Source organism: Lupinus angustifolius, chromosome LG04, assembly GCF_001865875.1.
Source record: "Lupinus angustifolius cultivar Tanjil chromosome LG04, LupAngTanjil_v1.0, whole genome shotgun sequence".
Classification (NCBI taxonomy): Eukaryota; Viridiplantae; Streptophyta; class Magnoliopsida; order Fabales; family Fabaceae; genus Lupinus; species Lupinus angustifolius.
In genome coordinates this window covers 19228712-19251139 of record NC_032012.1, presented here as the reverse complement: position 1 = coordinate 19251139, position 22428 = coordinate 19228712, and the positions used below count along the sequence as shown (strand labels likewise).

Sequence of the window (22428 nt, the reverse complement as noted above, 5' to 3'; positions counted from 1 at the left end):
GATTAAGTAGAGTACTATTTCTTATGCCGAACTATGTTAGATTATGTATGAAGATGCCATGATTATTCATGTTTAATGTTGCTCGAATAACTGCATTAAGAATTATATGTATAAGATAATTGTTAAATAGATCTAAATTATCAAATATCCATAAAATTGATGATTAAGATAAATAATAAATTTGAAAAACGAATTCCTACTCAGTACTCAGTATAATGATTGGTTTGGGAGGGACTTTGGTTTTGTTTTGTTGATTTTAATTTCTGACCATTAGATGCATCTAAGAGCTCATATTTATAACACATTAACCTGGGCCGTTAGATATAAACTCAGAGGTTTTTTCTTCCTCTAAAACCCTCTATTCTCTCTCTCGCAGTTTGTGAACACGAACCAGTTTCTCTTCTGACTCCTGTCCATGGCCGTGGAAAGGATTCAAGAAGAATCTGTAACTCGCCGCTTCTACCAAATCATTCTCAGTTGGGACTATTTCCGTCTCCTCAAAGAAGCCAAGGCAAAATTTCATCCACCACTCCTTTTTTCCTTTCATTTTTCTAACTTTTTTATGATTCTAACTAATTGAACCATTACGGCGTCTTTCGGCATAACAATAAGGTTGCTTGCCTTATGTCCGGAAGACATATTTTAAAATCCTGCAAACCACCTATACCTACCGATTCCACTAGGTGGGAGCCTCGTGTGCTGGTTGCGATTTTTTATTCTAAGTAGTTGACATTTTGAAATTTGGGATTTCCAGAAGCAGACGCAGAAAAAAGGAACCGACGATGGGTCTGAAGCGAAGCTTGTTAAAGTGAAGAATAAATACAAAGACGTTGATGACTATATCTCCACTTACGAACCCCTCATTTTTGAAGAAGCTAAATCCCAAATTGCTAGAGAGAATAAAGATAAAGAAGAGGGTATTTTCAATTTCAACAAAAAAACAATTTTTTTTTATTTCAACGATGATGCACTATTATAATTTCACTTGGTTATTACTATTATTATTAAATTTTAGTAGCATTGTCTCAGATGTGTTTAGCTTTAGTTTACATTTCGTGTTATTTTGTATCTATATTACGGTTTTTGTTTTTTAGAGTATAGTGTGCATTTGAGTAAACTGTTTAATTATTGGTTTATTTGTTAAGTTTCTAGGAATGTCATAGCTCATAAGCTATTTTCACAAGTTGTTCTTATAAACTCAAATAAGCTCTCTGAGATCGCCTGCTTTTGGATTAACTTATGTTGTGTTCAAAATAGTTTATGATCAAATTCCTACCTAGAGTGATTTTGAAAAGGAAAAAACCCATTTTTTCTGTAAAAAGTAATGTAATTCAAACATGCTTTGAATGATGGGTACTACTTTCCATGATTTGAAGTTTGGATTTTGATTAATGAGGCCACCTTTTCTCGTGCTAAAGAACACTTTTGGGTAATGCAGTGACTGACTGGAAGTTCGGGGTGGTACAGAGTTTCAGTGAGGGGGATGGCTTTCATTTTATTGAAATTCCTTTCGAAATGGAGGAGGGAGAATCAATTTCACAGAATGACCTTTTACTGATTTCAAAGGACAAGGTACTAATGATCAAACATTTGTATATTTTGGGACTTTTCTGGTCCTACTATGATGTGAATTTCTTGGGATATATGAGTCTTATGTTACATCACTCTCCTCTTTGGCAATTTTAAATATTCCCATATTCAAATCTGATAAATTTTACTTATCAACACTTCTTGTGAATGTATTACGCTAATGCATTTCATACATCACTTGAGAATTTTTCATATGATTATTGAGCAAATTGTGGATAAGAGACTAATGGAATTAGTGGACATCATATGCCCCAATGTTTTTATTGTTTACATTTTGAAGAAAATTTTCCATACTTTGATTGTCCTTCACTTTTTTTTTTTGTTTTTAAGTAAATCGAAAAGCATTAGTGTCATTATCTTCTCTATATCTAATTAAATGGGTTCCAACTTGAAATGGTTGAATTCCTTTAATCCATCCATGTTCATTGTGCAGTTTATAGGTGGCAAAAGATTACCTACTGTGTATGCATTTGCTTTGGTAGAGAGCATACGAAAATTTTCTGATCCAAAACTTCTTCGAGTTAGACTCTACCTAGCTGGAGAGTTCTTGCATTTTAATACAGATAATGTGCAATCGTGCCCGAGGCTCTTTAATATGCGTTCTCATATATGCGAGACCGGGAGGAAATTGAATTTTTTGAAGGTAACTTGTGCTATGAATTGTATATAGTATTCTTGCCTGAGATGTGTAATTTTATGTGATATATTTTAGGAACAGTAAATTGTACTTTTGTATACTGGGGGGTTTCTATCCTTGACTAATAAATTTTGTTATTTGTTTAGAAAAGCTGTAGGTACTTTTGTATTATTGTTTTCTTAACAGCAAAGGTTCTTATAGATTATTTTGGCCTTCGTGAAAATGTGAGAAATCATGCAGATATGCAGTTTATCCACCATTGCTCGTGAGTATGTGGCTATACGAACTATAAGCTTTCTCCCGTACAAGGATCTAATATTAAATGCCATTGGAGAGAGTTTTGGTACGGAATCTGAGGGTTGGAAAATCCCATTACCTTTGAAGGAGTTTGTTGACAATACTTACAATCAGTATCAACGCGAGGCCATAACAGTAAGTCTAAATTCAATGAAGTGACTAAAACTGGATCTTAGCTTTATTTACTCTTTTTATTTTTATTGTTAATTAATTTTCAGCAATCTGGTGCTCTTCTGTCTCATTATTTGCTAACATTATATTATTTAGAAAAACTAAAATATTGGAGTTTGGCTACTTTTTAAGATGGCATATAGTAAGTTTGGGTTTGACATGTAGTTACAGATTTTATGCATAAAATATGAGATTTATGTCTTTAGGCGGGTTATTATGTATAATATATCATTTTAGTATAATTTATATTCTTCATTTTCTCCTTTACAACCTTTCCCTATAATCTCAATATGCTTCTTGTTTTGACCCATTTTTCTGTTCTTTACATGTTCAAAATTCCATTTTTTTTATCGTTAGGATAATGAGAGGCTCAGATTTCCATATATTTTTACCCTATCTCTACTACTATAGTTTTTTTATTATAAAAGTGAAAGAAAGAAGTATAAGAAAAAGCAAATTAGTAAATCTCACCGGATTTTTCACCCAAAAAATAACAATTCTCATTGGCTTCTCTGCTTAGTGATCACTTATAAATACATTATTCCTTTTCATTTTCTTTTGTTTCAAAGAACTCTTAGTGTTGGTCTGGATGAGCAAACATTTTTTTTTCTATTGTATATATTAACTATTATTAAAAGATCTTTTATGAAAAGTAAATCTCTTCATTTTTGGATGTAATTCTCTAGCAAATGTCTCTGAATGTCCTTTTGATCCATGTAGTTGACCATGCCTTGTGGTGAATGCTTTTGTTCTTGTAATTTTTAAACATTTGAACCACTTCTAGTTTTATCAAATTAGTTTTGCAAGGTCTTTTTATAAGCACAGAAGTTCATCTAGGAAAAAATGTATTTTTAATGTTCATCTAAACATTCTATAAAAAAAACTAAACTATACTAAACAAACTCTTATTTTGCTTGAAAATGAGTTGGTTCAATTTATGACAAAGAGATTCACTTACCTTTCCTAGTCCTTAACCTTCCGTTAAAAGATGAAGGAATACATAGAAGATTATGATAAATTTTTCACTTTCTCATTCAGGTTTTTGTCTTTCGTTTTTCTCTCACCTTTGTTGTTTGACTTGTACTAATTATGAAATTTATGATGTTGTGGAATTTTCTTGAGGGTCATTTACCATTTACTTATTCTACAATAACCATTTATTTTCTGTTGCAGGCTGGTTTGTCATCAAAATCTTTTGTCCTGATACAGGTTTGTCTCTATCGGTACCCTTTCTTCTACTGCAAGATTCTCTTATTGCTTTTGCATGCTTGGAATTTCGTTTACTTGATATTTGGCATCATGTTAACATTGAATTGTTTTGTGCAAAGACTAGTTTTTCATAGATGGGATTTATGATAAAAAACTGCAAATTTCATGCTCTCCCACTGCCACTTTTTTATTTTGGGAAAAATACCTTTTGTTGTACTCTTGCTGTCTTGCAAGTCTCAAGGAAAAATGAAAATGTGTCATGTTATCTGATAGCACTGGTATCAATAAGAACAAGAAAATAGAGTAGAATTACAAAGGAAAAGTCCCTACCCAGAATCTACTTGATTCTGCTAGGGTTCTATAGAATTTTATTAGAAGATTGATTACAAATGATAGGATTCACACCTAAGGATCCCACGACCCTTCCCACACTGATTCCTCAATCAGTTTTAACTAAAAACTAGCTTAACCTCCTTTCCCGCCTAATGTGCTATTTAAAGGCACAAATCCTAACTAACTATAACTGCCACAAGGGTATAGCAGTAATCCTGCTATCCCTGAACCCAAACACCCCTCTTACCTCTCCTATACACATTTCTAATGATGGGCTTTGGCCTATCAATACCCTCCCCTAATAGACTCAACTTGTCCTCAAGTTGGAAATCTGGAAAATTGTCTTGAATGATGGTTGCCCTTTCCCAAGTGCAGTCATGTTCAGGCAAGTTCTTCCATTTGATCAAAACTTCAATCTGACCCTGAGCATCCTTCCTGCTATCCCTGACTTCTTCAGGAGTGACTTGTAGCTCCCATTCTTCATTTAGCATGGGTGGCAGAGCCTGAGGTTGTTGACGAGGCTTTAGTGCTTGCTTCAAGAGGGATATATGGAACACAGGGTGAATTCTAGCTTGGCTAGGTAGGGCCAATTTATAAGCCACTGGTCCTATCTTCTCAAGCACTTGATAAGGGCCATAATACCTTGGAGCTAGTTTGGCAATGGGTCTCTTGGCCAAAGATTTCAGTTTGTAAGGTTGCAATTTAAGATACACCCAATCTCCCACCTCATAGGCCAACTCCCTTCTATGTTTATTTGCCTGTTGTCTCATCAAATTCTGAGATTTGGCCAAGTTATCCCTCAATTCTGCCAGTACACTATCTCTGTTAGTAATCATAGTGTTAACTTCCTCTACCTTAGAAGGTATATCCCATGCTTTGAGTAATGTAGGAGGATCTCTCCCATACAAGGCTCTGAAAGGGGTCATCCCTGCCGAATTGTTGTAGTTGGAATTAAACCAAAACTCAGCCCAATGTAACCATTCAAGCCACTGTTTAGGTTTAGGACCCACAAAGCACCTAAGGTAAGTCTCCAACACCTATTAGCCACTTCAGTCTGCCCATCAGTTTGGGGATGATATGAAGTGCTAAACTTCAATTGAGTGCCTGCCATCTTGAATAACTCTTTCCAAAAGTGACTCAAAAATAAAGGATCCCTGTCAGATATTATGGAAGTAGGGAAGCCATGCAATTTCCCCACTTCTTTTACAAACAAGGTAGCCACATCCTTTGCTGAATAGGGATGCCCTAAAGGGAAAAAATGGGCATACTTAGTCAACCTGTCTATGACCACGAAGATAGTGTCCTTACCCCTTATCTTAGGTAATCCTCCAATGAAATCCATAGAGATATCCATCCAAACATGTTGAGGTATAGGTAGAGGTTGTAGTAGGCCTGCTGGAGCCAATGTAGAATACTTATTTCTTTGACAGATTTCACAACTTTCCACAAATCTTCTGATATCTGCCTTCATACCATCCCAAAATAAGAAGCTAGCCACTCTCTTATAGGTCCTAAAGTGCCCAGAATGGCCACCCATAGGAGTGTCATGACATTCTGCAAGAATGATGGGGATTATGTTGGATGTTTTTGGCAAAACCAACCTTCCTTTGTAATACAGTACACCCTTCTTCAACTTATAATTTGGATGTGAGTCAGGGGAGATGACCAATTCCTGCATTATTCCCTTCCACTTGGAATCCTGCTGTAATTCATCATTCCAAATCTCCCTTTCTGCATTTGAGACCAGGGATAGGGAAGAATAGATTTGCTTCCTAGAAAGAGTATCAGCAACTGAGTTCTCCCTATCTGGCTTATACTGAATTTCAAAGTCCAAACCCACCAATTTTACTGCCCATTTGAACTGTTCTTCTGAAAACAACCTTTGATCAGTTAGGAATTTTAGACTTTTCTGATCTGTCTTGATGATGAAATGCCTCCCCATTAGGTAATGCTTCCATTTCTGGATGGCTTGGACTAAGGCCATGAGCTCTTTTCATAAACTGATTTGTGTTGAGCCCTTTCTGATAATCCTTGACTCCAAAAGGCCAATGGCCTTCCCTCTTGCATTAGAACTGCTCCTAGACCCTTACTGGATGCATCAGTTTCCACTACAAATCCTTTATTAAAATCAGGGACTGCTAGCATAGGGAGGTTCACCATAGCAGCCTTTAAGGCCTCAAAAGCAGAGGTGGCCTCCCCTGACCACTGGAAGGCATTCTTCTTTAGCAACTCAGTAAGTGGCTTAGCCAACTTCCCATAGTTCTTCCCAAATTTCCTGTAGTAACCAGTTAAGCCTAGGAATCCTCTTAAGCCTTTGATGTTTGAGGGTTGAGGCCAGGATTGCATAGCCTCCACCTTAGTTAAGTCTGCTGAAACCCCACCTTCTGATATGATGTGGCCTAAATATTCAATACTGGTTTGGCTAAAGCTATATTTCTTCAAATTTGCTCTGAGTGAATGATCCAGTAAGGTGACCAATACTGCCTGCAAATGGAGAGTGTGAGAAGCCAAATCAGGGCTATAGACTAGAAGGTCATCAAAGAATACCAGAGTGAACTTCCTTAAGTAGGGCTTCAGGATGTCATTCATGAGAGCTTGAAAAGTAGATGGGGCATTGGTCAAGCCAAAGGGCATAACAAGGAACTCATAGTGGCCTTCATGTGTCCTAAAGGCTGTCTTCTCAACATCTTCTTCCCTCATCCTTATTTGATGGTACCCTGCCTTCAAATCAAACTTGGAAAATACTCTAGCATCCCCCAACTCATCCAACAATTCTTCAACTATAGGAATAGGGAATTTGTTGGGAATGGTAATCTTGTTTAAAGCCCTATAATCTACACAGAATCTCCACCCTCCATCCTTCTTCTTGACCAAGATTACAAGACTCGAATAGGGACTTATGTTGTGCCTAATGACACCACCCTCTAACATTTCAGCTACCAACCTCTCTATCTCATATTTCTGATAGTAAGGGCACTTATAGGGCCTTATATTGGGTATATCAACATGATCCTTCAAATAGATAGCATAATCATGTGTCCTAGAAGGAGGAAGCCCCTGAGGATCTAGGAATACCTCTTGGTATTGCTGCAACAAATCAATCAAGGCCCCTGCAATCTCCTGTTCAGAATGCAACAACAGACCTTGCCCTTCTTGTAGTAGTACCTTCATAAGGGCTCCATAGGATACTTCTGTTCTGGTTAAGGCTGGGTCCCCTACTAAGGTGATTAGAGCCCCTTCCTTCTTCACAGTTAGGGCCATCTTACCAAAGTCAGCCCTCACCTCTCCCAAGCTTGCCAACCACTCCAATCCCAACACAACATCCACACCCTTCAACCCAAACAAATAGAAATCCTGGACTATCTTCCAGTCCTGCAAAACTAATTCAAGCCCTAGGCACCTGCCAACACAACTAATCTGATGCCCATCTCCCACCTCCACAGTGTAAGGCCTAGTCTTCTCCACCTTTAGATTCAGATTCCCCACCAACTTCTTAGAAATGAAATTATGGGAGGCCCCACAATCTATCATAACCACCACTGGATTGTTGCTGATGGTGCCTCTTACCTTCCATGACTTAGTAGAAGTGAGCCCCTTCATAGAGCATAGGGACAGTTGCAAAGAATCCAGATCTTCCCCTCTGCTCTCCAGGGTTGCCTCTTCATTATCCTCCTCTTCCTCAGCCAGAATGATCATACTCAGTTGCTTATTTCTGCACACATGCTCCCTGGAATATGGTTCATCACACCTGAAGCATAAGCCCTTCTCTCTCTTCTCTTTCATCTCAGTACTAGAGAGCCTTCTGAATTCCCCTCTCCCCCTAGCACCATCACCATCTTGAGAAGCTTTATGAGGACCCACTGCACTACTCATAGAAGAACTCTCCCTCCTACTACTAGTGGAGGATGTAGGATCTAAGGAGGTTACCTTGCCCTAAGAACCCCCTCTGAAAGGCCCTGCAGATCTAGTATAGGACAGATTAGGCTTCATTGTCACCACCATATTCTTTTGTTCAATAAGAATAGCCTTCCTAATTATCTCATGCAAGGTGGATAATTCATATACCCTCACTTCCACCCTTATGTCTTCTCTTAACCCATTAAGGACAAACCCCCTTACGAATTCTTGGTTAACCCCCTTGAGAGTCCCTGCACACCTCTCAAATTCTTCAACATAAGCTTCCACCGTGCCTTCTTGCTTCAAGGATAGGAGCAATTCAAAGGGATTCTGCACCATAGAGGGTTGAAACCTCTTTACCACCGCCAATTTGAACCCCTCCCACGTAGGAGAAGGGTTACATTACACCCTTCCCACCATTGGAACCAGCTTAGAGCCTTCCCCTCTAGGGCAACCATCGTAGCTTGCATCTTTTCCTCCTCTGTCACAGATCTGAGTGTGAAATACCTCTCCAGCTTTTGCACCCACCCAAAAGCATCATCCCCCAAGAAAATTGGAATCTCCAATTTACGCCAACGATCCAACCCGTGTTGATCCCTTCTACTTTCTACCTCTTCGTCATTCTCACTTCCTTCCCCCAACGAGTTCCCCTTTCTTTCAATCCATAATTTGGCAGCAATAGCAGCTAGTAAATCCTCGGTTTTCTGCATTCGAGCCTCATTTAACTCTAATCTGAGACGAATTTCTTCCCTTTCTCTTCGTGCATAATTGCGATCTTGCAATCCATTATCACCTTCTTTAGCCATACTTCTTGTTGACACCATAAACTCCAATTCAACGACAGTGGTGGCAGTGTTCCCACTCCTCAGGCACCAAGAAAGGTGCTCTGATACCAGTGATAGCACTGGTATCAATAAGAACAAGAAAATAGAGTAGAATTACAAAGGAAAAGCCCCTACCTAGAATCTACTTTATTCTGCTAGGGTTCTATAGAATTTTATTAGAAGAAGATTGATTACAAATGATAGGATTCACACCTAAGGATCCCACGACCCTTCCCACACTGATTCCTCAATCAGTTTTAACTAAAATCTAGCTTAACCTCCTTTCCCGCCTAATGTGCTATTTAAAGGCACAAATCCTAACTAACTATAACTGCCACAAGGGTATAGCAGTAATCCTGCTATCCCTGAACCCAAACACCCCTCTTACCTCTCCTATACACATTTCTAATGATGGGCTTTGGCCTATCATTATCTTTATTACCTTAAAAGAAATATGAGCAGACAGTCTCCTTTAGTGTTCCAAGAAACAGACTGGCCAGTTCGACTTGTGGATTCATGAACTGGTCCATGATCTGGTTCAGTTCTTATAAGGGGGTATGTGTTATAATTAATTCCTACTGGAAATAGGTTACGATGTTCATTTATATCTTATCATAGGTCCTGTCTATAAAAAACATGTGCTTCTGTAATTTCTATCTGACAAAGTGACAAGTGACAATGCATTATCCTCTTGCTAGATATCTGTGAGGCTTCTGCCTGGTTCCTTTTACTTTTATTAATGTATAGTAGTTATGACATTTTAAAAACTTGTAATTGAGTCTAACCAATTTTTTTTAGGGCCCCCCAGGGACTGGGAAGACTCAGACCATACTTGGGATACTAAGTACCATTTTGCATGCAACTCCAACGAGAATGCATTCAAAGTAAGTATAATATCTTTGTAAAGTTGTGTAGTTTTCTGTTTTTCTTTAAATAAAAAGAAATTTTATTAGAAAAGTAGTAACGAGTACAAAGTGGAAGTTTAAGTGTTTGGCATCCTATTAACGAACCATAAAAAGCAACTAGATTCTAAAACTTAGCCATGCAACAAAGCATGTCAATCTTTGTATAAGTTTATCAAGGATATAGTTTACAGACCGTGAGCAGACAATTATAAGGAAGCCAACAAGGTAACCCCATCCTCAATGAAGTATAGGGATGATAGTGTCCTTGGAAATTCTAGCATTCCTCTCTAGTCCAATTCAATGCACCAAAGAACAACATTCCTCTCTAGTCCAATCCAATGCACCAAAGAACAACATACACTGCATACTGCCACAAGATATTTAGGTTCTTTACGATAGCCAAAACCTCTAAATTTAACAAGGAGAATTTATGTAAACCCATAGGGTATATCGAAGACTTACCGAAAATCACAAACAGCATATTATAAAGAGATGTTGCAGCAGAAAAAAATGGCAGAAAGAGATGAGCCACAGATTCAGAACCAGAGTAAAAGTATACCCTTACTAAGAGACAAAGCCATAGGGTATATCCAACTTTTCAAAAAATGTCAAACAGCCTATCCAAAGAGATTTCACAGCATAAAAATACAGAAATAGATCCACAGATTCAAAACCAGAGCCAAAATTGAACACTTACTAAGACAGCCATTAGGGGTATGCTCTTCAGGAGCATGTGACTAGTGTTAATCCTGTTAAGAACAATAGTCTAGACAAAAGCTTTGACTTTTAAAGAGCTTTGGACTTCCACATGGGCTTTATCGAAAACAAACGTTACTCTATTTGAAAAATCAATCAATATCTGAAAGTAAGATTTACAAAAGAAGTCTCAGGAAGAGTTGATTCTAAGTTCTAGAGTCTGGAACAGAAGAAAAATGAACGGAATCGAGTAAAATGAGGAGAGTCAAGCTCAAAAACCTCTATCATGCAAGTTTCTGAAAAAATACAGATTCAGAAAGAAGTTATAGTGATAAAGAAGTGTCAAACAGGAGCATTATTAAGAAAGATAGGTGATAAGCCTTGGAAATGGAAAATCCTTTGAAAAGGAACAATACCAAACCAAATATCTTCACATTAGCTAATATGCGAGCTATCACCCAAATGCAAGGAGATTAGAGAAAAGAAAGTAAACCCCGAGAAATAAATTTTCCTAGGACTAGCATGAGAAGCTCTACTCATGTAACATTACTTTTGAAGTTTAGTCTTCTATGTCTGGTAATTCTGTTATTGGTTTCTGTTGTTATCTTGAGCAAAGCATTCTGTTCGGAATGCTCCTGGTAGAAGTGAAATTTACAGGCAATTTTTGTCGCTACTGAACATGCCTCAAGGATATCAGAAATTTTAATGGTCACATTTTGCCTTGTATTTCTATGTCATAATTATATTATTTATGTTTTGCTTCTTAGGAGCAGGATTGTTGAGCTAAAGCAGGGGCCACAATTACCAATAGAAGAGAAGTATGTTTTGCTTTGAAAATATATGGGCTGTACTTGCTTGAGAAAATTCCATGTAGTCAATACTGTTTTTTTCCTGCAATTCTAACATGCTATTTCTTTTTATTTTTATGTTTGACATCTTTCACAAAAAATAGTTCTTTTCATTCTTGGTTTCCTCTTCCCTTTTGTACTATACATGTCGGTGCTGTGGCAATGTTTTTCTACTTGTAGTTCATATTTAAAATTATTTGGAATCAAATTAAAAAGTGAAGTTAGGATATATAGTGATATTTCTCATAAACTTCAAGAAACTAGCTGTGTAACTACGTGCAAATTTTCTTGATTTCTCTCCATTTAAGTTGTTTCGACTTTACATTAGCATCATTTGAAGTTGGGTGGGCTGTGTCAACTCTCCAGCTATGAACATATGGTTTACAGACTAATATATATGCAAAAAGTCTGGGGCATCACTTAATATTTGCGTTGTTGAAAGACAATAAGGGAAAGAGCTGATATTATGGCCTAAATGTAATTAGAATTCTTAAAGGTTCAAAGAAACTATTTGGATTAGAATATTCTTATATTGGTTTTCATTTATTAAGAAATCCTGTTTAAAGTACAAGTCTAGGTGGTTGATATATTAGGTCCTGAGAAGTGCAGTTATTTGCTTGATGCCTTTAGGGTAACCACCTTTGCCCTGAGAGAAATAGTGTTGTTAACTAGCTTTGTTTGTAGACTGCACTTTTCATATTTTATCTTGCTAGAAGATTTATTATGAAATTTTCTATTGCCTTTTATTATGGCAGGTGCAAACATTGGGGACTGGCGTCTCCATGGATGAGCAGTATTAATCCACGGGATAGCTTGATGCCGAAAGATGGTGATGATGGTTTCTTCCCAACTACTGGAAATGAATTGGTAAATACATTCTTCTATTCATGATTGAAAAGTATTAATCGGTGATTATTAAATAGTATTAGCCAGAGGGATTGATGATTTTCCAAAAAATATATTATAATCATGGGCTTTATCAGAAACCTGAAGCTGTAACTTCAAGTCGTAAATATCGTGTAAGAGTGCTAGTATGCGCCCCATCAAACTCTGCCCTGGATGAGATTGTCTTGCGTGTTCTTGATGGAGGTATGAAGTTTTTCTTGCCTTTCTTGTTTTGCCTTCGTATATGTGAGGCAACAACAGACATAGTTAGCTTAGTTTCTTTATGATACATAATATCTTTGTTTTATGCATCTATTTGGGAAATGGTTCTGTTTGCCTAAGTCCACTACCTCATTTTCCAATATTAAGCTACCTGTTTGAACTCCTTGTCCTTTAACCCTAAGGGCTGGGTTTAACAAATTCTTTGGGAAACATGGTTATGCTTTTTATTGCATTCATGCTACTGGACTAAAAGTGTGCCGAGGACTATTCTCTTAGATATCACGCAACATTTGGTAATTAGTAAACTAAAAATTCTGCATTTAAATGTAATGCTAAATGTTCTGAAGAGTAAGAATTGACGTTTTTACTTTTTAGTTTTCTTGTATTAAAATAATTAGAAGAGGACAAGCTGAATGCTTTATGAGTATGTTGTCTTTGTTTCTGTTTGATGGTAATATTATTTTTGGGTGGGGGTTAAGAGTTCTATTAGGTATCTATGTCACATCGGTTGAGAATGAGCAAAGAGCCATTTATAATAACTTGGGAAATCCTCCTATCATGAGCAAGCTTTTAGGGTGGAGTAGGTCAAATTATTCAAATATGCCAATATGGTATCAACATCTTTCATGATGTCGGGCCACCCGTAGATGTCCAATCCTGGGCATGAAGGGGTGTTTTAGTATCTAAGTGTTGCATCGGTTGAGAATGAGATAGCTTTTGGGTTGAGTTAGACTCATTCATTCTAATAAATTCAACCAGTATACCCTTAATAGGAAGAAATTATTGCCATCCAGGTTGTATGGCCAGTTGAAATCCCATGTAATTAATTATTTCGATTATAAGTAGACTGAAATTACCTAGATATTCTTAATGCATATTTTTATTCACACGGGTTATTTTTAATTTTTGTTGGTTTTTTGGAGATTTTTGATATCTACTATTTTTGTTTTTGTTACTTATTTATTCTCTTAATTTAATTTTCATGGACATTCTCAGGCGTACATGACGAAAGTGACCGTTCTTATTGCCCTAAAATTGTACGGATTGGATTAAAAGCACATCACTCTATCAAGTCTGTTGTCCTGGACGAACTTGTAAGTAGATGTAGAAGTTTAGAATGTCTCTTAATAGCTATGCTGCTGCCACTGTTATTACCTACTCTGCCATGTGACTACTTCCTTAAAATTTTGTTATAAATCCATAATCATGCATGGACGGCAAGCAATGAGGCCCAACTATCAATTTAATTGAAAGCCTTGAGTATCCTTGGTCTAAATGTTAGGTAAAGAGTTTTTAATATTTTTTTCCTATAAAATAAGGAGAGAATGTGACGAATTGTGTGTTTATCAACACTGTTAAGGCTCCATCTCAAAATCAATTGGCTATGAGAGGAGTAACCCAAAAGGTATTTAATTTTAAACCATTTCCGAGACAATGAGGTAGACGATGTGGGACTTACTTTCCAACATGCCCCTTCCACATAAGCTTGCCGGACCAGGCTAAAGGTTATCTTTGACCCATAACTAAAGGGCATCTTTTGGTCCATGATAATCGGAAAGAAGTTGGGCTCTGACTATGATATCATGTTAAGGTTCCATCTCAAAACCAATTGGCAATGAGAGGAGTAGCCCAATAGGTATTTAAACCATTTCCGAGACAATGAGGTAGACAATGTGGGATTTCTAACATGCCCCCTCCATATAAGTCTGTTGGACCAGGCGAAGAAGGGTTACCTTTGATCCATAACTAAACGGCATCTTTTGGCCCATGACAACCGGAAAGAAGTTGGGCTCTGGCTCTGATACCATGTTAAGGTTTCATCTCAAAACCAATTGGCTATTAGAGGAGTAGCCCAACAGGTATTTAAACCATTCCTGAGACAATGAGGTAGGCGTTGTAGGACTTAATTTCCAACAAACACAAATAGTCTTCTATTTCTATACAGATCAGCAGTAATTACAAACACTAAATACTTTAATCAGTTATTGTTAACAGATAAAGAAGTGAGAGGGAAAGAAGGATTGAGAGAAACTTCTGGATTTTGGTAATGATTTCGTTTACTGTTACAGTGAATAGGGAAGAGATTTATTGCACAGCTGATAGAGAAGCTTCAGCTGTAAGCTAGCTTAAGTACTAACAAACTTGAAACTAACTCTTACTATACTTGGTCTTATTCTCTAATGGTTATTACAATGTTCAGTAATCAGCTGAGTCAGCTATGACTAAGTGATGACCATAGTTACATGTTAAACGCATGCTTAATTCTAAGACTACCCTCAACCATGCTCCAGGCTTGTTACAAAATAAAATATACACAAGACGTCCTGAGATGAACAAGATCATGCTTGTCAGGGCACAAAAATTCTCTGCACTTTTGGATATAGTGGATCAGCGTAATGTGAGGAAAAACTTGTGTTATTTTTATTTATCTTTTCTTGGGGTGGGAGGAAGGCCTTGGCAAATAACATAAAATAACCTAATAACTATTCTGTAACAAAAGACAAATTGATTTATTATTACAGCGTCTTTGATAGTTTTTTTATATTCCAATTTGTATGGTTAGTCTTCACTTTTTAATATAATCTAAGTCAGACTTCATGTTCTAAATTTGACTTGCAGGTGAAACAAAAGCGTGCTACAGAAAGAAATGATGAGAGTATTCGGACTGCAATTTTGGAAGAGGCTACAATAGTATGTGTTTCAAACTCGAGTTGGATGCAAAAGAAAAATTAGTGTGGTTTTCTCAGTATTTTGCTGTTCTTGGCAGGTTTTCTCCACCCTGAGCTTCAGTGGTTCCCATATTTTCAGTAAGCTAAGTCGCAAATTTGATGTTGTGATAATAGATGAAGCAGCACAAGCAGTAAGTGTGAAATTTTCTTCAGTTTATTTGCCGAGATGTCTGTTAGATTGCTTGTACTTTGGTCTAAAGATGTTCTTTCATTTCCCCAAATATTGTGACAACCAATTTTGAGTTGTAGTAAACAGATGGGAAACCTATGATGGGAAGAAGCATAGTGGATATTCAGACAAGTTAGTTTTTTCGGTGTAAAACAGGGAGTGTGACATTACGTATAAAAACCTTAACTTGTGAAGAAAACTCCACTATCTTGATATCAACATTTTCTCTCTAAAATTTCTAGCCTAGTTTTCACTTGGTTCATTCTTTCAAAGCATAAAAAAAGTCAAAATATATTTGCCGATGTGGCAAAAAACCTTATTAAAATACAAGTGAGCTCAACCAAATGCAACAAATATTAGCATAGACTCTACACATTTGCATCTATTACAAGGCTTGACAAAAATGATTGGTATCCAGGATTGGGACGGACTATGTGTAGATTTACAACTAAGCATAACATAGACATTATTTGTCGAGGTCAATAGACATACATATTCATTTTTGTCTGTGCTCCTGAATGAAAAAAAAATTGTTTTCTGAATTGGTGGCTCTATTCAAATCATAGTCTTCATGATGTGCATAGCTCTTCATTTTTAGCATTTTGTCTTTGTACTTCACCACATGCGTTGCAAAACTGTTACTTTTAAAATATTAGAGGCAATTCAATGAATTTGATCTGGTGACGCTCACATGAGATATTTTGTTCCAAGTATTTTGTTGTGTGGTTAGATTGTTATTATTTGAAATGAAGAGATTGATGATTTAAATATGCAATGAATGTTTTTTTTCAATGTAAAACCACTGATGCTGATTTTATTTTATCTCTATATCCCTAAACAGGTGGAACCTGCAACTCTTGTTCCTTTAGCCAACCAATGCAAGAAAGTTTTCCTGGTATTTTTCATCGCCACTCCTCTCATTAAAGTTCCCTGCACTGTTTTTATGTTTTTCAGTATTTAAGTTGCAGTGATGTCTTAATATGGCCAGTTTTACGTGTTAAATATCTAATTGTGTGTACTAATTTCAAGGGGAAAAGAAGCCTTTGACAACATCTTAAAGAAATCAAGATCATTTATCCATCATAATACTTAACCCAAAAGATTTGCAATGGTATCTAGAAATGAGATTTGTAATTCATGAATTTGAGTTTACTATTTTGTTTAAACAAGGCTTCACAAACTTGTTCTTGAATTATTGAACTTATTAAATATGCTGGACAGTGCACCTTTGGAATCATTTTGGGCGTAACTGTGTCCTCATTGCTGCTATTTTTTTCTTTTATTTTAAAGGTTGGTGATCCAGCTCAACTTCCAGCAACTGTAATGTCAGAGGTTGCTAAGAGTCATGGGTAAACCATTCTTTTGGTGATAGTTATATCTTTTAATGAATTAAGCTTTTCTGCTGATTAATACCTTAGTTTTGTGTCTTTCCATTCACAACTTTAAGGTATGGTACAAGTTTATTTGAAAGATTGATGCTTGCTGGCTATCCAGTTAAAATGTTGAAGACCCAGTATCGAATGCATCCTGAGGTTGGTGTATATGTTTATCAGAACTTTTTAATATTATTTTGTTGTGTATATGTAATCATACTGTGCCGAATGAATACTGAGAGGTTGAATTGAGACATGACAGAATTGCCTCTGCAAACTAATTAGACCATTCTCACTTGCCTGTGCTGTTTTATACTTACAGATGCTAAGGTCCTTCAATCTCGATACTAAAAAATAATAGCAATATAAGCAAACATATATTTTTGTTCTTCAAGTGTTGAATCCTCGTAATTATTGAGCATTTCGTAGCTTCACCTAGTGGGATTTAAGGCTTGATTGTTGTTTCATCATACTATCATATATTCATGTAAATAGGGTTAGTATCTTCTAGATTGATTTCGTAATTACCATGCCAAACCTTTATAAAAGAGCCTTCATGTGTAGTTGAAACACACGGATGAATTGTCTCTCGCTTTTCTCTCATTTATCTCTTCAGTAACAACTAATAACTTGTAGTAGTTGTTTGTTTAAATCCTTTCTTTTCATGCAAGCCAATTCAAAGTAAGTCTAGGCACAATTCAAAAAATAATCAATATTTGCTCATCTTTACACTTAAAAATTGAGCATATAACTTTCTGTAAGAACATAATGCCTGGAATTGTAGGTTTTCCCTCTTCTCTGTGAATGTATGTGAACTGGCAAAAATGATATATATGGTCTTAGTTTCTGTATCAAATATAGCTTCCATGACTGTGAGAGACAGACAACTTTCAAATTCAAAATTATAGTCTTCTAAACTTAATCACATAATGAACTGGGCATTTTGTATGAAGATTGCTGACACCTATTGTAGCCTAAAATACTCCAGGTTGCTCATTGTAGCCTAAAATACTCCCGGTTGCTCATTGTAGCCTAAAATACTCCCGGTTGCTCATTGTAGCCTAGTTGTGCTTTGTGATATTATTCTTATGATATAGGGCAGTTGGAGAAAAATGAAGATCCAAATTTTAAGGTTGAGTTATTGTAAAGGATAAGGGTTGTAGCAATCAACATTAAGATGGTGGACCTTGAGTATCTTAGAGTTATATCGCGTTGCATCGAGGCAAAAAACGGGGACTGTACTAATCTCATTAGGATGGTGGACCTTGAGTATCTAAGAGCACATAACTTCTGAAAGGAGTTATATCGCGTTGCATCAAGGCAAAAAACGGGGACTGTACTAATCTCATTAGGATGGTGGACCTTGAGTATCTAAGAGTTTACCCTTTTTTATATGTTTGAAATTCATTCTCATGTTTCTGTATACTGTTGCTTTCATCTTCGTTCGGTGTACTTGCCGTCTGTCAAAATTTCCTGATACCTTTTCTAAGTGGAATTTCTCATCTTATGACAAAACAGATAAGAAGCTTTCCCTCCAGGGAGTTTTATGAAAATTCATTGGAAGATGGGGATGACGTCAAATTACGGACAGAACGTGATTGGCATAGGTACTGCTACTAAACTTTTATTCTGAGAAATTGAGAAAAAACCATGGAAGTGCAAGAAAATAGAGAATAGAGTAGTGAGAGAACAGAGAGAATCTGAGATATTAATTCTGAATATTATTGATCTTGTCTGAAAATTACAGTTACATGGATATTTGTAGGTACACTGAACAGAATCTGTTAGTAGCTAACAGTAACTACCTAGTACTAACATAATCAGTTAAATTAACTATACCAATTACAGAAATGTAACTATAAAAGTAACTATAGCAGAAAGCTAACTCCTATGTCAAAACGAAAGGGTGAAGCAGAGCTCATTTATCACATTCTAACAATATATTCTAACAGGTACCGCTGCTTTGGCCCGTTCTGCTTCTTTGACATACACGAGGGGAAAGAGACTAAGCCGTCTGGGAGTGGTTCATGGATAAATAATGAGGAAGTTGATTTTGTCCTATTCTTATATCAAAAATTGGTAACACTCTATCCCATACTCAAGTCAGGTAACCAAGTTGCAATCATATCACCTTATAAGCAACAAGTCAAGCTCTTCGAAAAACGATTTGAGGAGACTTTTGGAGTGTCACCGGAGAAAGTAGTGGACATATGCACTGTTGATGGTTGCCAGGTAAATTAGCCTAATATTGATCATGATATTTTCCTTTTCATTTGCTTTTAGTATTTATCGAATTGTTAATAAGGCAAATACTTGAATATAATTCTGAAATTGGATCATCTGAACCCCAACATAATGCATTAATCGTTAGATACATGGCTTTTTCTCCCTTTAGCCGCGACATTGAAGATTTTAAATCACTGGTTGTGAATACTTTGATGGATTTTCTACAATGGTATGCACCGTTCAGCATGCAAATGGCCTTCTCTTTTCTATACTTCCACCTTTTCGTATGTTTTGCTTCCATTCTTTTTGAACTCATCAAAGACCTTTATCTTCAACAAAGCTGACTACTATATGTCAATGTAATATTACCTAGGAAGTTTTAGCTAAAACCCTAGGAAAAAGCATGCCATGCTTTTGTCCTCTAAACTTAGGGTTCCACTTGCAGCAAAACAAGTAGCGGGTATGTTCATTAGTAATTATATAACATTGTTTTGATTGTGTTTATTAGGTGCAGTTGTCTCTAGTCAAAGTTTTCAAAAAATTAAATTAATAACTCCTGAAACCGCACGCCTAATTCATGGTTAATTGAATTGTATATTTTATAATGTTCCTTTCATTTTCATGGGATTCTTCAATCTCTATTCTCTAATATACTTCTTACATGGCTGGCATTATTATATATGGGATTAAAGAATACTCTCCTTTCTTTCAGGGACGTGAAAAGGACATTGCAATATTTTCATGTGTCAGGGCAAGTGAAGCAAGCAAAGATAAAAACGACGGTATAGGGTTCGTGAAGGACATCCGACGAATGAATGTTGGGATCACTAGAGCAAAATCTGCAGTGTTGGTACTGTATCATTTGGGGTTAAGGTGAAGCTTTCAACAATTTCATTTGGTACACTTGCCTTAATGTGCTCCATTTTCATTGTTTCTATAGGTGGTTGGATCTGCCTCAACATTGAGGAGGAATGAACAATGGAACAAGCTAGTGGAAAGTGCTGAGGAGAGGGAATGTTTATTCAAAGTAAATGCTCTAAAAACTCATTTATATAAGCTATGAACATTTTTTTTGATACGACCAAGAGTATCCCCTCACCCTGGGGTAAGGAACTAATCCCTTTCGGGGTGTTTGACTTTTTCTCCTAACAACTGTCGCTCCCGTGAATCGAACCCTTGACCTTTTTGATATTTCTGGGATCTAGCAGGGTCTTACACCAAAGACCAACGCTTGTTGGTTCAGCTATGAACATTTAGCTATGCAATGAAATTTTATCCATGTAAAGTGAATTTCAGTTTAGCTTAGTTTATCAAAATCTGTACTCTTTAATGGTGCTCTTTTCTATTCTTTACAATGTCTACCTAATGTTTAATAATTAAACAACCTGAATGTATACATCATTCATTCCTAATCATTTGGGCCAAAATCTATACTCAAGCAGAAGACTTAACAATCGGTTTATGCAGGTTTCCCAACCATATTCATCATTCTTCAGTGATGAAAGTCTGAAATCAATGCAAGCGAAGAAAGATGAACCATCGAAGGTGACGGGACCCGATCGTGCAGGAAATGAATGGCCAGTTGACAATGCCACGGCAGATGCCGATGAAGCACCAGCCGACGACAACGACGATGGCGAGGTTGACATGGACAATGCCGGTTACGATGAGGATTAGGTTTGGTGTGTTGTATAGTTGAGTAGACAGACACTGTTTATTCCATTTTTCCTATTTCAACCTGCAGCTGTCTGAAAGAATGCTGAGAAATGCTACTATGCATCTTCATTGCAGAAAGGCAGAAAGTGACTATACCATCATAATTCTTTCCGATATTTAGATTAACATTTATGAATTAGGTGTAAAAAATATATATATGTGGGACAAGGTAGCATATCATTCAAATCAATTAACGTAATTTTGATATCTATGTTTTAACATTTTCACTTCATCTTTTACCATTCATATTTAATTATCATTGAGTTCTCAAAAAAATGTAATATAAATAAACGGTGAATGATGTATTAAATGTGTATAAATTTTTATATCGATAATTCATAGATATTATATTAAAAAAATGTCTAAATAATTTTTCCCATTAGAAAGGCCGGTCAGGTATAAGTTATGACTTGTGTGGACTAAATCCTCATTTGTCAACACATTTGACGAAACTGCAAATTAAGGCAGAACAAAATACTGTAAGTTGACTTATTCTGACGGACAGGTTAACATTATTTCATGTCTTAGTTAAGAGAATCAGGGTATGTTTGTTTTTGTCATTTTTTGTTTTGATTTCCAATGAAAACAGAAAAATGAAAACATGTTTGCATTTTTATTTTTATTTCATATTTTCGAAAATATAAGTTTCATTTCCAGAAAATTTGAAAATGGAAAAAATGACATTTTTATTGAAAATTTTAAAACTTTTGTTGACCAATCAATTTAATATTTTTTATTTTTAACTTTTCCATTTTATTACAAGTCTTTTGATATTTTTGAAACTTAATGGATATTTATATTTTACTTTCCGATATAACCTTATATATCACTCATCTTTTCAACACATGCTTCTTCCTTTCTTTTTAAATCTAGTTTTCAGTGTGCATTAAATGTGACTATTTAGTTAAATTGTTATCAAATTTTTATATCATCTAATACTTTCTTAAATTATGTGTATAACCTTAAATATCATAATATGCGGAATGGAGAAAGTATATTTATCAATTAGTCTATCTATTAATCAACAAAATTTCATAATTAATCAATGAGTGTCTCTCATTGAGACCATCATACACCTTCATAATAGAATTTATTTTTTATCTCTCAACATAGCATTTTTTTCTTTACCTGTCATATGGTATTGGTAAAATAATACGACAATGGGTATGATAATATATGATTTTGGGATGAAAATTGATATTGTAACCTTAATTAAATAATAAAACATTTGTATGTTAGTATTTTATTTAATCATTACCTCCAATAATTAAAGTTGTTCAATATATTTTAACATAAAATTTGTTAAAATCATTGAATTGTGTATTTTAGCAATTAAAATTTAGAATTAAATTAATTACAAGGGTGTCTTGGATTGTAAAATTTAGAGCAGTGTTGTGATAACTGAGTGGTCAGACCGGTTTGACTATTGATCGGATTTGAAAACATCTTTGATTTGTAGTCTTAACTGAATGAAGAGTTGAACTACTTTGCACTGAATAAATATCAGTCTGGTCGTGTTAAACTCAGTTGAACCAGAATAATCTAGGAAATGAATCCAATAGTTCACTTGAAATTTAAAGAAATACAATGGTCTAATGTTTTGTTTTACTCTGGTCCAAAAAAGATGGAGACATGTTATTTTAATATAATTATACATAATTATTAATTATATAAAAAAATTTGTTTATATATAACTATATA

General features: G+C 35.8%; 1 protein-coding gene across 2 annotated transcripts; it reads left to right on the top strand.

Annotated features, from left to right (window-relative positions):
* LOC109346115 (probable helicase MAGATAMA 3) lies at window positions 353–20899 on the top strand. Of its 2 annotated transcripts, none has more exons than XM_019585499.1 (21): window positions 353–511; window positions 761–917; window positions 1439–1572; window positions 2024–2233; window positions 2468–2659; window positions 3869–3904; window positions 9757–9842; window positions 11327–11377; window positions 12163–12274; window positions 12391–12496; window positions 13511–13608; window positions 15134–15205; window positions 15282–15374; window positions 16254–16307; window positions 16703–16761; window positions 16860–16944; window positions 18304–18392; window positions 18738–19017; window positions 19724–19861; window positions 19952–20038; window positions 20479–20899. In XM_019585499.1, the coding sequence occupies exons 1-21, from the start codon at window positions 416–418 to the stop codon at window positions 20686–20688; spliced, it is 2445 nt and encodes an 814-aa protein (XP_019441044.1). In that variant the 5' UTR covers window positions 353–415; the 3' UTR covers window positions 20689–20899. The 2 variants fall into 2 exon arrangements, with proteins under 2 accessions (XP_019441044.1, XP_019441043.1); XM_019585498.1 differs by having other exon boundaries at window positions 755–917.